The 20,209-nt window shown below is 42.6% G+C and overlaps 1 protein-coding gene across 1 annotated transcript in view; it reads right to left on the bottom strand.

The window, feature by feature from the left end:
• Nucleotides 1-637: 637 nt before the first annotated feature.
• Nucleotides 638-20,209, bottom strand: part of DOCK8 (dedicator of cytokinesis 8) — a 142,536-nt gene continuing 122,964 nt past the window's right edge. The window contains exons 41-47 of the mRNA XM_016214296.2: nt 19,676-19,810; nt 17,922-18,011; nt 14,524-14,760; nt 11,953-12,096; nt 10,560-10,666; nt 4,298-4,468; nt 638-3,896 (exon numbers count right to left, since the gene is read on the bottom strand). Coding sequence (XP_016069782.2) covers nt 3,836-3,896; nt 4,298-4,468; nt 10,560-10,666; nt 11,953-12,096; nt 14,524-14,760; nt 17,922-18,011; nt 19,676-19,810 — 945 coding nt within the window. The 3' untranslated portion in view covers nt 638-3,835. The remainder of the gene's footprint in view (nt 3,897-4,297; nt 4,469-10,559; nt 10,667-11,952; nt 12,097-14,523; nt 14,761-17,921; nt 18,012-19,675; nt 19,811-20,209) is intronic.

The raw sequence follows: 20,209 nt of genomic DNA on the forward strand, positions 1-20,209 counted from the left end.
AGGGAACGCATGCAATCTGGGGAGAGGTCCACACAGAGAACAACTGAGGCCTCCCATCAATGACCAGCATCAACTTTCCGACATTATGAATGAGCCACTTGGGAAGATCCTCCAGCTTCAGTCAAGCCTTCGGATGACAGCAGCTCATGCAAGATCTTAAGTCATACGGCTCAGCTTAGCTACTCCTGAAGTCCTAAGCCAAGGGAACTGGGTGAGATATTTATTGTTTATTGCTCTTTTAAGCTAACTAGTCTGGGGCTCTTTGCTATGCCTTAATAAGTAACATTTACGCCCATGATGTGAAAAATATTGGGAAGTATTGCCTTAAGTCCAAAGAACACACTGGATTCTGTGGACACACCCAGCATTCTGGAATATATTAGAAACTTTAGTTTTTTGGGGGCAAAATGATAATTAATCCATTGCAGCTTTACAACATTTGAGAGAACAAGCATTAAAAAATATATTCAAGGCAAAAACAAAGGCTCCCTGTCTTTGACAACATACTTGCAACCATAATGACCAATGCCAGCCCTAAAAGGTATTTGTTAAAATAAATCTGTTGTCATGGATAGGGCTCCTTACAGAATAGAATTATGGGCTTTAAGACAATGAGTTTCAGGAAAACCCAATCAGATCTATGCGGTATATTCATGTTTTATTTTTCTGAGATTCTTAAGAGATAGTGACAATTGTGCCGTTGAACTTGATGAAGGACAAGAGGCATGAAGCTAATCAGAAGATTTCTCCAATAAGCTTTCATAGAAGAGTTTTTCAAACTTAAATCAAAATGTTTAAAATGCTTCTTTCTTAACCCCATATTTAGACAACATAATCAGAAGACCTTTGTCCAAGTTCTTTATTTGTGCCGGTATTTTAAAAAGTGCAGCAATGTCTCCAGTTTACTCATAATCTTTACTTAAAGAACAAGCAAACTACCTGGAATTGAGCAAAGAGCTGGGGTTCCCTCAGACAGAGTATGAGCAGCCAAAACCAATGCTGACCAGCCCAGACACCTCAACTCCCCAGCTTCACTTCCAGGGAAGCCCACAGGCTCTCAGTCAGAATTCTGTCGCTCTTACTCTGGACACTGTTCCTAATACATTTGTTATCTATATTCTGAACCTATAGATCACAGGCATCAAGTTATAAAAGTTGGAAGCTTCTAGAATTGGACTGTCCTGTACAGCAGCCACTAGCCACATGTGGCTACTAAGCACTTGAAATGTGGCCAGTCTTAATTGACTTTTAAGTGTTAAGTGTAAAATATATACATACATATTTCAAAGACTTAGTATGAAAAAAAGGTAAAATACCTCATTAATAATTTTTATATTGATTGCATTTTGAAATGACAATATTTTGTATATATCAGGTTAAATAGAATATATTATTAAAATTCATTTCACTTATTCCTTTTTATGGTTATTTTTAATGTGGCTTGCACTATGTTTCTATTAGACAGTGCTGTTCTAGAAGCAGGCCTATTCAAGCTCATTTAGTCAGTCAACAAATAATTCATTGAGTGTCTTCTGTGTGCTGAACACTGGGCTAGGGGACAGGAATGCCACAGTGAACAGAGTTCCTGCGCTTGGGAAGCAAGTGGCACCACTGTGGTACAAGAGAGACTGAAAAAAGATACCTTGTGACAACAAGTATCTAAAAGCAGGGGATATTTAGTCAGGAATATCCTAGGTTATTAGGATGATTAGGGCTCAGCATTAAAAGCCAGCCCTATATAACTTAGCACCTAACCCTTACTGTTTGGGAGCAGAATATAATAGGTGTTGATAATTTTGGCCATCCTCGAGTCCCTCAGGAAAGGTTACATTGCATAGGGCCTGCTGTAGACTGCTGCATGTTATAGCTGTACACATACAGAGTCTCCTCCTCACTAAACTAGAGACTCTGGAGGGTAGGGACAATGTTATTTAACTTTGATCTCACCCAGTATCTCCCTCACAGAAGATGCTAAACAACATATGGAATTAATGTACATCATGTATACTCATTTAAGAAAGAAATTAAGTGTATAATATATTTTAAAAAGAGTTCTGCCCCAAATGCTTAAAAAAGTTTGCCACTGAAACTTAAGCTCTAGTAATTAAAAAAAAATCCTCTCTCAGAATATAAATTCATGCGGACCTGATGGTATAAACAAAAAGTTTTGGAATATCTAAATTAAATTCTGTCTCAGGACCACCAAGAATAAATATTGCAGAAGAGGTACAGCCCTGGAGAGCACTGTTTGACCAAGTCCAAGCTCATGCATGTTTCTTTTTCTCTGAAGTGCTGCACAAAACATTAGGAGTTATCAATACAAAAAATACAAGTCGCAGTGGGAAACATTTTGTTTACAATTGTTATTACATTGCCTAGCTGAGTGTGGCTCAGCGGTTGAGCATAGACCTAGGATCCAGGAGATCGTGATGTGATTCCTGGTCAGGGCACATGCCCAGGTTGCAGGCTCCATCCCCAATCAGGGGCGTGCAGGGGGCAGCTGATCAATGACTCTCTCATCATTGATGTTTCTCTCTCTCTCTCCCTCTCCCTTCTTTTCTCTGAAATCAATAAAGATATATTAAAAAAAAAAAAGGAGATATAATTCTTATTACATTTTTAGTACCGGTCAAGGTAATCAGTCATATTAAAAATATATAATTTAATTCTCAAATAATAATTCTGCTCATCTTTTTCCTAAAGTACACTGTCATATGGGTCAAAGCCGACCATACTCTGTAAGCGATGTACACACGCTGAAGGACAGCAGTGTTATGATATGAAAGCAGAGATATTATCCTTTTATAAAAATAAACGTGGTCCCAGAGAGGAGGGGAAAAAGAGGGGCAGGCTCAAGTGTGAGAAAACATGTAATACATTACAGGAGAATTGTTTCGGTTTCAGTGAATGCTGCTCAAAGTACCACATATGCCCTAAATCAGTGCTTCAAGTGTGTTGCTCTATAAACACAGATTAAATTAACCTAACAGCCTGGCCTGTGTGGCTCAGTGGTTGAGCATCGACCCATGCACCAAGAGTCACAGGTTCGATTCCTGGTCAGGACACATGCCCAGGTTGTGGGCTCCATCCCCTGTGGGGGACACGCAGGAGGCAGGCGACCTCATTGATGTTTCTATCTCTCTTTCCCTCTCCCTTCTTCTGTCTCCAAAATCAATAAAAACATATTAAAAAAATCAAATCAAATAAACTTAAAAAAAATTAACAGTAACAATAAAGCAAAAATAACTGTACAATATAACTAACTATACAACCGCTACCAAAAGGGTAACGAGATCACAAATAACTAATCTGTCTCCAAGTTTCCAGCCTCATGATTTTTAGATTTCTACTAAGGCCCTCACAAATTTGTTGAACACAGTTTGCACTCCTGCACGCTCACTCTCCTTTCTCATAAAGAGGGGATGAGTGCAGTTCGCTTTTAATAGCTAATGGACAACTTTTCCATTTTTCCTTGGGCAATTTGGGTGCATCCTGTAAATCCTAATATGGGCCAGAGGAAGTCATCTTTCAGGTAGATAGTAACTGGACACTTAGCAGGAGACCCTGTCTGTGCCTTGTTTTGTACAACACTGTGAAAAACCATTCTTTAATAAATACATAGCCACTCTGATCAACTACCCTCCATGACCCTCACACCCCATCCCCTATGGACAAAATCTGTTCAGACCTCCCCTGACCCCAAAAGCTTCTAGAGCGCCGTCAGGCTAGGGAGCGTGAATCCATCCCGCGTGGCCAATGTCCAATGCTTTAAGTACCGGCGAGGCCTTCTCTGGAGTTGCAGAACCTCAGTCTCCGTGGGCGAAGACAGCTTTTCTTAGCTGCCCTGTGACAGCTGGGTTTCATATTTCCTGAAACTAGATCTGTGGAAGGAGTCTCTGAAATTAAGGAGAGAGAGAGAAAAAACAGAGGTAAGAAACATTCAGCCTTTTAAAGAGAGAGAAGGGGGGAATAACTCACTAGAGAAGGACATCGATCACGGAGAACTCAGTACTAATAAGAGGAGGTGTGAGGCCCTCTCACACTGCGCCAGAAAGAACCCAGGCAGCAAGTCCGCCCCGGGAGGACGGCTGGCCAAGGGCCAGCAGGAAGGGTCCCGGCGAGGTCAGGAGGGACAGGGAGGACCAGGGTGGAAGCAGGGCAGATGGAGCTCTGGCGGCTCCTCTGACGCCAGCCCCGCCCACCCCCCGAGGCTGTGTGCAGCGGAGGGTGCCCTGCTTGCGGGCCCCAAGCCCTATCCTCTGCCCCCAGGAAGAGGCCTTCTCTGCCCCGCTCTCACCTCTTCTGACTCTCGATTGTGAATATTGGCTTGTAGAGGTCAGGGATTTTCCGCTCGATCATGGGCCTGAGGTTCTCTTTCAGCTTGTAGTAGTTCTTTTTGAGTTCCTGCTGGTATTCCCGCTGGTCTGCTGTGATGAGACGCCTGTTCTTCTCCACGGCCTCACCGCATCTGAGACGCACACATCAGGGCGGGGAGAAAATGAGGTTTTATTTCATAGGCGATGATACGATTCACTTTTTTTTTTTTTTTAAACATATCTTTATTGATTTCAGAGAGAGGAAAGGAGGGGGAGAGAGAGAGAGATGGAAACATCAATGATGAGAGAGTCATTGATCGGCTGCCTAGCCCGCAACCCGGGCATGTGCCCCGACCGGGAATCAAACCCTGGATCCTAGGTCGATGCTCAACTGCTGAGTGACGCCCGGCTGGGCACGGTTCATATTTCTTGAGTAACCCTAGGAGTGTTTGCAAATCTGATGGCCTATCGGGATCATCTGTGTAGCTTTTCAGAATGCAGATTCCTGGGCCCTGCCTCAGACTCGATGAATCTGAATCTCTAAGGGGCAGCACACAGGAATCTGTATTTTTGAAAAGTTGCCTAGGTGATACTGATGCTCTGATTCGCTGTGTGCTATTCAAGGAACTTCACATCCATTATCTGGTTAAATTTTCCAGCAAACCCCGGAAGTCTATGTTTATCTCTAGTTTGTCCCTGAAGCTCAGAAACGTTAGGTTGCTTGTCTGAGAAAACACCACGAGGAAGTGGTGGATCCAGGATTCAAACTCAGGTCATTGCAGAATGGAACCACTTGTGCTTACAAGAAACTCACTGTGATTTATGGCGACATGGCAGATGCCACGCAGGCCCCTCCTGCCACCTACACATGGAAATGCTGGGAAAGCACAACGAAAGAGAGAGAGAAAACCCAGGCGCCAGAAAGGAAGAGAAAAATCAAGTCAGAGTGACAGCAGGAGCTGGTGCCACGGCAACTGTCAGGATGACTGCCTGTTAGGATGTTAACGCTGCATTCAGGTCCTGGAGGCTGGCGTGGGAGGTGGGTTTCAACGCTCATACAAGGTGAGTGATGTAGCTTTGGCCAGGGCAGAGTGGGGTTCTGGATATGCCGCAGGCTTATAGTTCAGAGCCTTAAAAAGCTACCCCATCTATGAAAAAGGGTCTAGAAAAAGGCTGCAGACTGCCCAGAGAGGTAGAACGGAAGTTCGTTATAAGCTTGGGGCCATTAATAGGAAAGAAAGTCACCTAAAGAAATTGAAATTCTAGGCTTGCACCACACGTGGGTATGAGTTACCAAATTACATTACTCTATTGTGGGTGCTCCAGTTAACTATAAAACCAGACCAAGATTAGTGAAGTATACCTAGGGCTCAGACAGAAATAAATATAAAGTTACTCTGGAGGAACACTTTCTTAATCAGGGCCCATCGGCTACATATATAGAGACATTTGCCAAAGATGAGCCCACAGTAAAAAATTACAAACCATATGTGGAAACCAACCACCATGAGGGAGAATCAACAGATACAACAAGCAGGAGAATTAGCCCAATAAAAATCAGAGATAATAAAATAATGTAAAAACCCAAAGTTAATATAGAGCTATAAAATCCATGATTAAAAAAAAAAAAAAAAAGGAAGAGTATGAAAAAAGAGATCAGGAAAATTTCAGAAAAGAACAAATAGAGCCCTGGCTAGTGTGGCTCGGTTGGTTGAATGTCTTCCCATGTACCAAGAGGTTGCCGGTTTGATTCCCAGTCAGGACACATGCTTGGGTTGTGGGCTCAATCCCCAGTAGGGGGCATGCAGGAGGCAGCCAATCAATGTTTCTCTTTCACATCAATGTCTCTCTCTCTCTCTCTCCATCTCCCTTCCTCTCTCTCTAAAATAAATAAAAACATATTTTAAAAAAAGAACCAAATAGAACTTCTAGAAATAAAAATGTAGTCGCTAAAATACATTGAGAAAAATCTCAATGGACAGGTTAAACAATAAACTAGACACAAATGGAGAACTCATGAACTACATGACAGCTCTAAGGAAATTACCAAAGAGGTTTAAGAAAACTTTAAATATCAAAAAAATGGTTAAGAAACCTGGAGATATCATGGAGATGCCCAACCCACATCTAAAAGAATGTTTAAAAGAATGTAAAATGACTAAGAGGCAATATTCCGAGATAACAGCCAATAATTTTCCAGAATTGAAAAGAGACAGAAATCCTCTAATCAACAAAAAACAGGCTGACACCCAGCCCCACCATGGTGAACCTGCAGAGCACATATATATATATATATATATACCTCAAAAACTTGTGTTTATCTAACTTGTGCACAGTTAAGCCTAGTGTTTTCATGGTGTCCCACACAGTATGGTACATACCAAGGAAGAAAATAATATAATTTAAACAAAATAAAGTCTTGTCCTTTATACTGTTCTACTCAAGGGAACTTACAAATCAACAGTTCTTGAAGGGACAACGTAATGGCTGAAATTTAGCTGACACCCAATACTTAGTAATTTCCACTATCCTTCAGATGAACAGGGTCCCAGTGATCAATGTGGTTTCAACTGTTTTCCTAACAGTGGTGCTAGATTTTGGTTAAGTTATGGGGATACCCAGAGCTGGTTACCAAATTCTCCCTGTTACCACTAAACACATTTTCAGGATGGCAGTCAAAGATGAAGAGGGTGGCATGTGGCTATGGGGCAGGGGAAAGCTACCTGGGTTCTAGGCAAAAATAAGCCTATGACCACAGCTTCATCACAGAATTAGCCCGCTGTGAAACAAGGAGTTGATTCAAGTCAGCCAGAAGCCAAAATAACTCCCTTAACTGGATTTTCACCCATCTTTTAAGTTGGACATTAATTGAAGCAAATTGTAGGATACCTAAGGTTATATATCAAAGGTTTCACAGAAGGGGTAGGAAGGGGAGGCATACAGCCTTTGAATCCTGAGAAATCAACGTTACCCCTTATTATTTTTTATTGCTTCTTAACTGACAGTTGTGAGCTATTATATATGTAAAATAAAGTCAGTTTCAGGATGACTCCAAGGCCCAGGTTTGTAGCACAGGCAGACTACAAGAGGCCTGCAGAAGCTGACTGCTAACTTGGAGGCATCTACTCTGAAAACTTCGGAAGAATTAACTAAATTCTCTGTAGTCTGTGTTATCAGGAGGAATAATAGCTATAGCCCGAGACTGGGTTAAAAGCTTTACATGCAAACAGAGCTGGGGCTGAAACCCAGTTGCAACTCATAAGCACAATGACTTAGCCATTGAAATCCTGTCCTCTCATCTGTAAAATGGAAATAATAATGTCATACAACCTCCTAGACTTGTTGGGATAATTAAATGAGAAGCTGTGATGATAAGGGAGTTCCATGCTTTTGGAGTGTGGCAGATTCTGGTTTTCAAAAATGATCCCAGCAATAATAAATTGCCCATCCTACATTTTCTTCCAGAACTTTGCCACATCCCCAGCAAGGGATGTGCAGTCCTTTGTGACTGCCTCAGTGAGCACAATGTGTTGTAAGTGATGCTGTGTGACTGGCTAATATGGTTTCTGCTTGAATGTCTCTCCTGGGACACGTACCTTTGGAGTCCTGAACCACCTGCAATGTGGGTATTCTCAGCTTGGACACCAGACATATGAAGCCTTTAGGCGAGTCAAGCCTCAGCCACTGTTCAGCTGTCACTGAGTGGGAGACTGAGCAATCTGCCCAGCTGAGCTCATCCCACCCCCAGGACTACATGCATAAGTAAATGCTCCTGCTGTTGTTTTAAGCTACTAAATTTTGGGCTAGTTTGTTACACAGCAATAGACAAACATAGTGTTTTTACAATGACAAATATATTAATAGGTGGGCTGGAAAATATCATAATTTTTGTAGCAATGTTACTTGATATTTTAACAAATTTTATAATTTATAAAATTGCTTCATAGACTACATTTTCTGTATTTCTTCCTTTCTTCCATTTAGATATTCTTTACACTTTCTTATTAAAGTTAAAATAATTTCCACTATGTTAATTTAAATCCATAAACTAAAGACGGCCATGCACTACACTTCCCCGCGTAGAGAATGGCCGTATGTCTTGGGACATGTACACAGGATCGCAGCTACTTTGCAATTCATTTTTTAAAAAATAGTCTTATCTGTAACATTCTCATTAGGTCCATGAACATCTGCACTGTGCTGCTCACTCAGGGACACCACCATTCCAGACGGCCGCCTCCTTTGCTGCTCCCTTTGTTAAGTTCACTGAACACAAGCATTTTCTTATAGCGAATGTGCCCGGGGTTTTTCAGCAGTCAGAGCCCTACAAACCAGACTGAAGGGGACATGACAGGGCAGGATGCTGTGTTTCTACAACATGGTGCCTTTCCTACAGAATGGGTGCTCAGGTAGCCCTTACTCTGCATCTATTGGCCTCCCTCCTTTGTAATGCTCCTTCAGCACAGCCCACCATCAGTCCTTCAGTAAGTGGGGGGAAGGCTGGTTGTTTCCTCCATTTCCATTCCCTCTTCCTTAAGTGTGTCCACTTGGAAAATTATATTCCCTAGCCTTGATTAACAGATAGGATTGGCTGATGAGATATAACATAATGTCACTAGGCAAGGTCATTAAAGAAGTGTAGCCTTTTGTTCTTTCCTCATTTCTGCTCCAGATACTTTCCTAGGATGTGGTCATGATGGCCAGAGCCCTAGTAGCCATTTCGTGACTGTGAGGATGGGTGCACTATAACAGGCACGGCAGAGCAAAAGAAGGGAAAGGGCCAGGGTCACTGATGATTTTTGAGGTCACCACACAGCTTTGGGAGGACTATCTCTGATCTTATTTTTTATGAGAGAAGAATAAGCCATGAGGGTGAGACCCACATAATGGGATTAATGGCCTTATAAGAAGAAATGCCAGAGAGCTTTCTCCCTGTTCCTTTCTCCACCATGTGAGGATACAGTGGGAAGGCGGCTGTGTACAAGTCGGCAAGAGGGTCCTCACCGGGTACTGAATCTGCCAGGACCTTAATCCTGGCCTCCCAGCTTCCAGTATGGTGAGAAATAAATGTCTGTTCAAGCCACTCGGTCTATGGTATTTTGTTATACCAGCTGAGATGACTAAGACAGAAATGCAAGAAGAAGAAAATTTAAACACAGATTGGCACAAATTGCAGTGTCTAAAAGGTTTTCGGTGCTTTGGGGAGCCGAGGAAGGGAACAGCATGTTGTATCTGCCCATCTTGGGTTCTGAAAGCCTGAGGTGTGTTTTCCTATCGCAGGAAAGGGTAGGAGGGGATTGAAGTCCCAACTTGGCAACCCCCTGAAGTGCTGCAGAACAGGCTGGATGAGCGTGGCTGCAGCCAGTCGGCCTGCCAGCTTCTTCCCGGCCATGTCGGGTTCTGCGGCAGCGGAGTGAGAAAGGCCATGGCCCGCGGGGGGCCGCTGCAGTGGGCCCGGCAGAGCACATCTCCGCTATTAGCAATCAGCACTTAGGTTCACCTTGCATATCTGCGCTCATCGACCTGCAGCCCGAGTCTGCTGGGAAGCCGAGTTCACTCAGGGAAAACCTGACAGCTGTTCAGCCCCCAAACATTTCCCACTCCTGCTCACCTCTGCTGTCCGAAAGCAGGGCGGGGGAGAAAAAACAAGGGCTCAAGCCACTTGACAAAATCGTTACTCTATTCATTAAAAAGCTGTCACATGTGGATTGGACTTGAGAAGCAATTAGGCAATGAGGGGAAAGGAAGGCTTCCACACCTACCACTAGGATTGAGGATACAACTGACAGATCATAACATTCACCCATTTTAAATGGACATTTTGATGAGTTTTACTAAATTTATGAGTTGTGTTTTTTTTAATCCTCACACAAGGATATTTTTTCCAATGTTTTTTAGAGAGAGGGGGAAAGGGGGAGAGAGAAATATCAATGTGAGAAAGACACACTGATTGGTTGCCTCCCATGCGCACCTGACTGAGGCCTGGGATGGAGCCTGCAACCGAGGTAATTGCCCTTGACCGGAACTGAACCTGAGACCCTTGTCTGCAGGCTGACACTCTAACCACTGAGCCCAACCAGCCAGGGCACTAAATTTGATGAATTTTACTGGAGATTCTGATTTAGTATGTCTGGTTGGTGTCTAAGAATTTGCCTTTCCAGCAAGTTTTCAGATGATGCTGGTTTGGGGAACACCCTTTGAGAACCTCTGCTCTACTGAACTCCCAGCCCTTTCCCTTCTTACCGCATTATGAATTCCTTAAAGCATAATCTCAGCTTGTTGTGATGTCGATAGAGTTTTGGGTCAGCTGGAATTTCGGCCAAAAACACTTGGGCTACTTCCAGTGGTCCCTGAAGGAAAAAGTAGAAAAACAATACTGACATTGGAAATAAAACTAAATTACTTGGGAGAAAATCTTGGCTTGATTTCTTAATTTGAACATTTAACTCTGTGGTTGGTTTGACCAAAGCAAACAAAGAAAATCAAGGAAGGTCTTTAACTTTTTAGGAATCTTTGATTCTTAAGGAGGAGTCTGGAGTTTTCAGGGAATACTCAGAAGTACAAATGTATGTTCTTAATCAAATGCTACTACTAATGGGTTTCCCTTCACATATGAAGATAATGCTACTACTGCAAAGGGTATGTGCTACAAGTTGTTTTTCTAAAAATGGGGATTGCCTTGCTCCTTCCATTCATATTCACTTGCCCATCTGCCCTCGTGGCAAGTACCATTTGTGTAGTTCCTGGCTTGAGTCAGGGAAATGCAGAGTACATATGGAGTACATGGTTATGGGCTTATACAGTCTTCTGTTTTCATTAAAGGACTGGGACTTACAAAAGCAAAAGATTCCTAATATTTTCTGATCTTGGAAATGTAATAGTCATTTCTCTTCTCTGCTATTTTTGTTCCCTTGATGTTATGTGGACACAGAATTTTGCAGGGGAGTCCAATTGTGCTGAGTGAGGAAAGAATCTCAGTGCTCAGAGTTTTTGAGTGTGGAGGTGTGGACAAGACCGGATTTAGATCTGAAATTAAAGTGGTCCACTGGACAGAGAGTACTAAGCTAGTACCTCCCTCCATCTGAGACTGGATCAACTAATCCATGCTGAATTTGGGAGTCAGGATTCTACTGGGTCTGAGAAGATCCAGTCTGGTCTAAAGTGGCCTGAGAGGCCTGTCCCAGATTATTCCTGGTTAGCAAGCCTCCCGGCATGCTGAGTTCATCTGATAACTGACCCAGGAGTTGCATGTTCCAGAACCTTTCCCCATTCTCCTACAGGCATTCTTAGATTAGCCTCAAGCCCAGCAACAACTCTGCCTTAATTGGGCATAACTAAGCATTCTTCAACAGGACTCCCGCTCTGGATCATAATGCCCAGTCTGGTCGCAAGTGAAGACTTTGAGAAAATGCTACTCATCTCCAGGTCCACTCATCTCCAGGATTTCTTTTCTGGGTTATTCCATGAGCAGAAGAGGTTATCAAAGTGTTCTGAACTCACAAGTGTTCAGTCCAAATTTAGGAACACCATTTGTATGCTGATTAGACTCTCCATGAACCTCGAGGAAGGAGGGTGCAAACATATCATGAAAATCAAACAAGAACCAGAGGAGCTGCCACCAGCTGGATTTGCTTACCTGATTCACAGTAGCTCCGACAGAGCCCTGCAGTACCATCTGAAGCATCTTGGCATCAGGGGGCTCTTGGTTAATGGCAACTGCTAACTGCAGGGTCTTCTTCTTCATGTCTTCAATGGCAACTTCAATTGGTGTCAAAACAAACTGAACATAAGACACAACAGGGGAGTCATTGTCTGGTCTTATAAGCCATGGAAAACCTGGAGCTGACACAGAGGGCACCTGGATTTGAAGAAGCAGTTAAGGAGGCTTTTGGAGTAATTTAAAATAATCTGGACAGGTTAAGAGGAAGGAAGGGCCTAACATTTTTAGAGTACTTATTATGTTCTAGGAACTTCATACATTTATCATTTACTCTTTTAAACAATCTCCTTATTTTCTCCATTTTAGAGTCAAAGAGGGATTTGTAAGGTGAAGACAGTACCATAAAATGACACAGGTAGTCAGTGGGGAGGCCAGAATTTGATCACAATGATGTCTACATTTAAAATTCATGTTCTTTCCACACTGTTAAGTTTCCTTTTCTGTTATTAAACAAATTACTCAACTGATGACTGAGAAAACTATTAGAAGTACAGCACTGAAGGTTTTCTTCTCCACTATAATGCAAGATTTTGGCATCACGTGTGCCTTCTCCAACTACCCTGAAGGTGAATGCTTGGTAAATACATTGTCTTAAGGGTCAATCTACTGGTTGCTAAGTTCTACTGGTTTGGGATATGGTCCTTCCTGAATGTTATGAGTGGTCTCATGTCCCCCTAAATTCATATATCAAAGTCCTAAGCCCCAGTGCTTCAGAATGTGGCCTTCTTTGAGATAGGGACTTTATAGAGGTGACCAACTTAAGAAGGGCCCTAACCCAGTATGTCCTATGTCCCTATGAGGAAAGGGAATCTGGATACAGAGATATGCATAGAGGGAAGACAATGTGAAGACACAGGGAGAAGGTGGCCATCTACAAGCCAAGGAGAGAGGCCTGGAACAGATGCTTCCCTCACAGCCCTCACAAGGAACCAACCCTGCCAATACTTTGAATTTTGACTTCTGGCCTTCAGAACTGGGGGATGATAAATTTCTGTTGTTTAAGCCACAAGTCTGTGGGACTTTGTTGAAAACAGCCCTAACGAACGAATATATTGAGGTTCTCAGAGAACAACAGATGGCCGAGAGAAACTGTAAAGACTCTTATTTGGCTCATGAGTTTATTTTCGTGCTATGCCTTTATTATCTAGTGTTCAAAAGTCCAAAACAATAAGAAATACAGCAGATGCCTTCTAAAACACCCTTCTCTTAACTGAGTCACCAGATTAGGTTTACTTGGCCTTTGTGAAACCCACTCTCCGATGTGCTAGCTGAACACCTGAGCTTGTGGGCCACTCTCCAGTGAGCTCAGACCCTTCTGCTCCTGCCCAGGGAGGTGTGTATCCACCACAATTCACCTGTGTTTGTTCACCAACTTGATTATGCCTGTTATACTTGTTATTTGAATGACCTAATCTAATAATGCACAAACTATGGGTGTGGAAAGAAAAAAAAGAGTTGTTTCTATGAAAACCAAGCTGAATGCTTGGGCAAGACGTCATGAAAATTGCTATAAAGATTCCTGTCATATTAGGTGTGCACCAGACAACTATAAAAGGCTAGGGATAAAAAAGTCATAAAAATCCAGAAGGATTCTGTTCTTATATTGTTTAGGAAGGATCTTTAAGCTCTCACTCTGCTTTACATAAATATAAACTGAAAATTATAGACAGTGCATTATGGGCAGGGTTTACATAAGAAAGACAATGCTGAATTATGATCGGCCAACCCAAAATCATAGAGAAGGCTTGGCCCTATATAAAACAAAAGACAAATAAATGTTCATGGGTGTGTTTTAAAGTAAAATAAAGTATGTTTAATTCTGAACCATCTTGAGATACTTTCTTGATCAGTCCCATGGATGAGAAGTCTTCTATACACAGAACCAGAGGGGAGAGAGGGGTCCTTCCTGTCAATGTGTAGATGAGGAAACTGAATGAAGACAGATGGCCTGTGCAATGTCACAGGAGAAAGCTGGGACTGGAAGTCAGAGGGTCTCCTTACCCACATTGCATGGTGCCCTTCCTCCACTTCACCACTCGCTCACTGGGGCTGCTTGCTTGCTAGTCCCTGTCTCCAATAATTATCCACACAACGATGCCTAAATCACCTGAAGCTTTTACCTATATAAAGACTTCATAAAAAGTGTTTAAAAATATACATTTCATATAAATTTATCATTAAAACACATTAAAATTATAATTATGTAAACATATTTATATTAAAGATATAACTTTAAAATAGAAACTATTTAAATATAAAGTAGTGCTATGAATGAAACATGTAGCTGCCTAAGTGGGATTCCCTGGTACCCCAAGAATGAGAGAATAATGAGAGTTAGCCAGTAAAATAATATTTCCAGTGTGTTGCTTTTTAAATTTCACTCCATCTGCCATAAAGGAAGTTTGTGTTGTCATTCTGGGAGGCGACCCAGGCCCACTCTCTCAGTGGCAGTGGCAGTCCAGAGCCCATTCCTGGGGGTGCCATTACCTCCTCCTTCTGGATGACGCTGATCCGGGTCTTGATGTAGGGGAAGGCATGCATGGTGGTCAGCACGGTATTCCGCCGGTACTGCTCATGCAGCTCTCCCCGAGGCCGCCCTTCCAGGGTGAAGGGGGTGGTGTACATGAACCTCCGCAGATTGAAATTCTTCTCAAAGTAGGTTACCCTGTCTTTCATCTCATACTCATCAAAGTAAGGCTCCACAAAAGTGATCTGTATGTAGGCCTGAGGGGGAAAACGTAGAGGAAGGAGGAGATGAGCTATTCTGCAAACAACCACCCCGGCGCACTGGAGGGGCATGCTGGAACCAGCGCAGCGGCACCACCCCTCTGAGTTCACTGAAGCCACAGAAGCTGAGCACCGCAGGTGAGAATCCAGCAATCAGCCAGGCCTCCTCTCCACTCCCAGGGAGAGAGGACTGCAAGAAGGAGAGAGCAGTGTGTCTCTGTGAAGTCACGTCCACAAGCCACCCCTCCCTAAGCGATCCAACTGAGACTTGGCATGAAAGTTTGCAAACTGCTGTTTTGAAGAGATAAACTTTCCTTTTTAAAACAACCATGACCACTGCACATTTGGTAGAATGACCAAGCTAAACGAAACCGACAAGACCAAGTGCTGACAAGGATTTGGAGCAGCTGGAACTTTCATACACTGATGGTGGAAATGCAGAATGGTACCGTTACTTTACAAAACAATTAAATTACACTGACCACATGACCTAGCAATCCCACTCCAATGTGCATCCCTAAGAAAAATGGAAATGTGTGTTCAAGTAAAAACCTATACACAAATGTCTACAGCAGCATTATTCAGAACAGACAAAAACTAGAAACAACCCAAATGCCCCTCAAGTGGGGAATGGATAAACAAATAGTGGTACAACGGGACACTACTCAGCAATAAAAAGGTCCCAACTACCACAGCAGGGATGAATCTCAAGTACATTATGATAATTAAAAGAAACCAGACTCAAAAGGCTGTAGGATTCCATTGATTTCCTGTAGGATTCCATTTACATGATGTTCTGGAAAAGGCAAAACAGCAGAGACAGAATACGGATCAGTGACTGTCAGGGGCTGGAAGCAAAGGGAGGAAATAGCTACCGAGGTGCACAGGGAAATACTCTCGGGTGATGCAACTCTTACATACCTCGATCATGGTGGTGGTTACATGTGCTTGTTGAGACTCACAGAGCACCAAAAGAGATAATTTTACTGCCTATACCCCATTTAAAAAATGCACACACACACAGTGAATAGGGGCATTTACCAACAAAGAGGGCCTCTTTTAAAAAATAAAAAAAATGACAATGACCATAGACTACAACACCCACCCACTGAAATGGGCGGGTGAGGTCACTGTTCTCAGACCATAAATCACTATTTAGTGTGATGAAATCTGGTTATAATTTTTGGTTCAGTTTCTTATTTAAAACTCTCACAACCTACTGTGGGCATTTTAAAGGAGGGAGGAAGAGCACCTTGTGTCAGAGATGCCACCGGTGACTCTACAGAGCATGTGCTATGCACAGATCATCGTGGGCACACGGCCAATGCTCACTTTTAAACGTTTCTGTCTGAAGCTTAGCTCAGGTCTTACCAGTTATTGCTTCAAGCCTAGACTAGGGAATGTGTCTAAAATGAGCAAGTCTTCTGAAATATGTAGAACAACAAACTATTAAATTTGGCCAATTCCTCCCTACTTGCATCATCTTAATATCCTGGAGGACAGAACTGAGAGAAGAGTTTGGACTCTTCATTTTGTAGCCCTGCCAGGTCACAGCTGCTCCTCTGTCCCCCAGCCCTTGCTAAAACCTTGAACTTGCATTATTTCCAGCAGCTTAGAAAGCTCTCTCATGAACATATCTGTCTACGGGCCGAGCAGGCAGGCGTCACTCTGTGGCATAATAAAGAATATATCTGATCTTCGTCTATGTTTTCTGGCACAGAGCTTCAAAAACCCTTAGACACTCCTTACTGACAGGAGTGTCTTTTTATTCTAATGAGATGACTCTTGCATGGCAGGTCCCTAAACAGCTTTAGGATGGGGTCTGGGGTTGGGAGTTGGGGCCAGCCTGACCTCCAGGGAGGGGAGGAGGCTGGAGACTGAGTTCGATAATATGGTTGATGATCTATCTAGTCAGTCACGCCTACCTGGATTCTTTAAACTCCAGACACCAAGGCTGGTGGAGCTTCCCGGTTGGTGAACACAATGACCTGCCGGCAGGGTGACATGCTTGGATTCCACAGGAGAGGGCACAGAAGCTCTGGGCTCCTTCCCAGTCTTGCCCCGTGTACCCTTTACCATGAAACTGTAATCGTCACTTTTCTGAGTTCTGTGTCATTCTCGTGAATTATCTAATCTGAGGGGTGAAGTGGGAATCTCCAAATTTGTAGCCCTATGGTCAGCAGTGCAGATTGCCCTGGGGGCCCCACTTGTGGCTGGGTCTGAAGTGAGAGCAGTCTTGGGGAGGACTGAGCCTGTAACTGGTGGCATGTGACGCTAACTCCCGTGGTGAGTGTCAGAAGTGTATTGCAGTCCACTTAGTTAGGGGTGGGACAGGGAACACCTCATGTGAGGAGTGAAGAAACTGAACCAAGCCCTTTGCACCATTCCCTAACAGCACATTCGCCTACACTTGCCTGGAAGGAATACCTGCAGCCTAAAAAAGGTGTCAGTGAGAAGGTTGCATCACTTTTTTAAAAAAATCCTTACTTGAGGATATGTTTATTGATTTTAGAGAGAGGAAGGGAGAGAAGAGAGAGGGAGGGAGAGAGAGAGACATCAATGTGAGAGAGAAACATTGATTGGTTGCCTCCCATATGTGCCCCGACTGGGGATTGAACCCACAACCTTTTGGTGTTCAGTACGATGCTCCAACCAACTGAGCCACCTGGCCAAGGTGGTTGCATCTTTTTAACACATTTTAAATTGAGAGTTAAAGTTTTTATAGAAAGGCAGTAAGGAACAGTGATTAAGAGTATGGTTTTGAGGATGACAGGCCCTGAGTCTGAGTACTGGCTTTGGTGCTTGAATGAACATGGAAAGCTGCTTAACCATTCCACACCTTAGTGTACTTACCTGTACGAAAGGAGTAAGAACACCCACTTCAAAGGGCCCTTAGCGAATGAAATGATGTATGTAAAAGGCTTAATGCAATTCCAGGTACACAGTTGGTGTTCAATAAATAGTAGCTCTTATTATGCTTCCCACCTTTGAGTGTGGTTTCTTTGGGATCTAACCAAATAGTAGTTAAACCCTAGACAGAAAAATTTGGCTGCATTGGAGTGACTTGGAGAGCCCAACAGTGGAGGTCATTTTATGTTCTTGGGGTAGGACAAAGGGAATCAGAGCCTGACGGTTATTTTTTGCAAATTTCCCCATACCTTGTTAGGATCCAACTTGGTTTTGTCCACAGGAGCAGAGTCTTTGATCACTTCCACAAATTCGGCACCAAAACATTGACTATAAAATCCCTAGGCAAGAGAAACCAACAGATTAGAAAGGTTATTTTAATGTAATGCAACTCTTTGTCTCTCAGAAGTGGAATACAGTTAGAACAAGTGTAAGGGAGAATTTGCTCATTGATCACTGAAAGTCCCTCTGATCTAATGAGGCAAGTTCAGCCTTTCCTGAGACAAAAATAAAAATATAAGGAAGTCCAGTCCAGCCGGTGTGGCTTAATGGTTGTGTCGACCTATGAACCAGGAAGTCATGGTTGGATTCCTGGTCAGGGCACATGCCTGGGTTTTGGGCTCGATCCCCAGGGGATCATGCAGGAGGCAGCCAATCAATGACATTTCTCTCTCATCAGTGTTTCTCTCTATCCCTCTTCCTTCCTCTCTCTAAAAATCAAAAACATATTAAAAAATATATATATATAATGAAGTCCAGCATTGCAAACTGATACATGCTTTCCTACAGTATGTATACTTCACCTCTGATTCAACCAGCGTTATCATATTTCCTGAAGCAGCTCCAGGGGTACAGCACTATTTACTTCTTGCCTTTTGTACCCTAGGAACTTGGAGGTCACTAGACTTTCCATAACATGACACAACACAGTGCACAAGAAGACAATATATACTTCTAGTCCTAAATTGGGGAAACATTAAGAAACCAAGTATCCTGGAATCATTGCTAGTCTTCTCATGAGCTCAATGACATTGGGTAAGTCACTCAACCACTCTAGGCCATGGCTTCTTTAAGTCAAGTAAGGATTAAAGTCACTTGTATGATTTGGCATGAATAGATAGTGTAAGAAGAAATTTGGGAACACAAGTGTTTTAGGTTTTACAGCCATAGTAGGACATAAATTCAAAGCAATAGCAAGAAAGCATAAGGAGTGAATCTCTGGGGTAATTGTTGTCAGCAGTTCAGGGGACCCCAGTTATTCACCTTGAGAGGGTTTTGTTTTGGGGGAACCCCTTGCCTTTCCTCCTAAGCTCTCAGGGCTTTGCCCTTTCAATGTCTGCTTCTTTTTTTCTCACTTTTCTTTATGCTGTTTCCCTTTTTCTTCAGCTTTTCCTCCAGGAACATGCTGCTCCTTTCTGCTACATTATGGATCATATGTAAACAGCAGGTTGAACTTGGGTCTGCCAGCCCATGGGTTGGTATACTGACTCTCATCTCCTTGGATCAGCAGGAAAAGCTCGCTGTGACACACAGCCCATGGTGTGGCTACTGTGAGCATCTGTGTGTCAGAAGTGGGATGTATTGTCTGGTGACACCAAAAAAGATGGCCACAGCATTTTTGAAGGATAATTCAGTAATTTGGCCAGATTCCTTTAAAGTCAAGGTAATAGTCTTCAACCTGAAAAACTATTACTAAAATCTAGAAAGGGTTACAAGAAAGCACATGGCTTTGATTGAATTTTGGATAGTCTTGAAAATAAATATTCACTCTATAAGTTTACAAACTTTGACAAGTATACACAGAATCTTAGGAGAAAACTATCCAAATCTTGCTTTACCTCATGATCTCACCTAATACTGTCACATTATATATGCAATGTGGAAAAATTTATATATAGATCAAAGATGAATCCATGAATAGATGAACCTTTGTTGTTGTTTTTCATAATGATGAATTCTAACTTTTTTTGATACAATGTCAAGCACACAGAGTCATTTTTCTTACCTCTAGTCTATGAGAGATCTCAGGAAGCTTGGTAATTGCAGGCTCTTTGTAAACAAATTCTTGCTCATCCAAATCCCCAAATTTTGATCCATAAAAACCAACTCGGAAGTAGGTTCCAAACATTCTCTTATGACCCTAATGAGCAAAATGAGAAAACCTCTCCTTAGTTATGTAATTCGTGAGGATCCATTGTATTGCAAAGGACAGGGGACTTTCATTGTTGTATTATAAAGCATTTTATCTTCTTTGGAAAATATAAACAGAAATCAATCCTTAAAAAATGTTCATGATCATGGAATGAATTTTGGAAGTAATGACAAAAGAAATCCCATGAAAATTTTCTAGGAATTTTTTTAAGTGAGTTTAAAAGATTCTCACATTTCCTGCTTGTAAAGTAATTCAAGCGGCATTCTTTCATATTCTGAATTGCGGTCGGTCCTCTTGTTTATTACCAGCCCTTTTCCATTTGATAGGTGAGAGCTACAGTAATGATGTGTTCAAGCTAAATCACTCCCTCCTCGCCCGGCCGGGCGT

The sequence above is a fragment of the Miniopterus natalensis genome, chromosome 12 (assembly GCF_054644295.1).
Source record: "Miniopterus natalensis isolate mMinNat1 chromosome 12, mMinNat1.hap1, whole genome shotgun sequence".
Lineage (NCBI taxonomy): Eukaryota > Metazoa > Chordata > Mammalia > Chiroptera > Miniopteridae > Miniopterus > Miniopterus natalensis.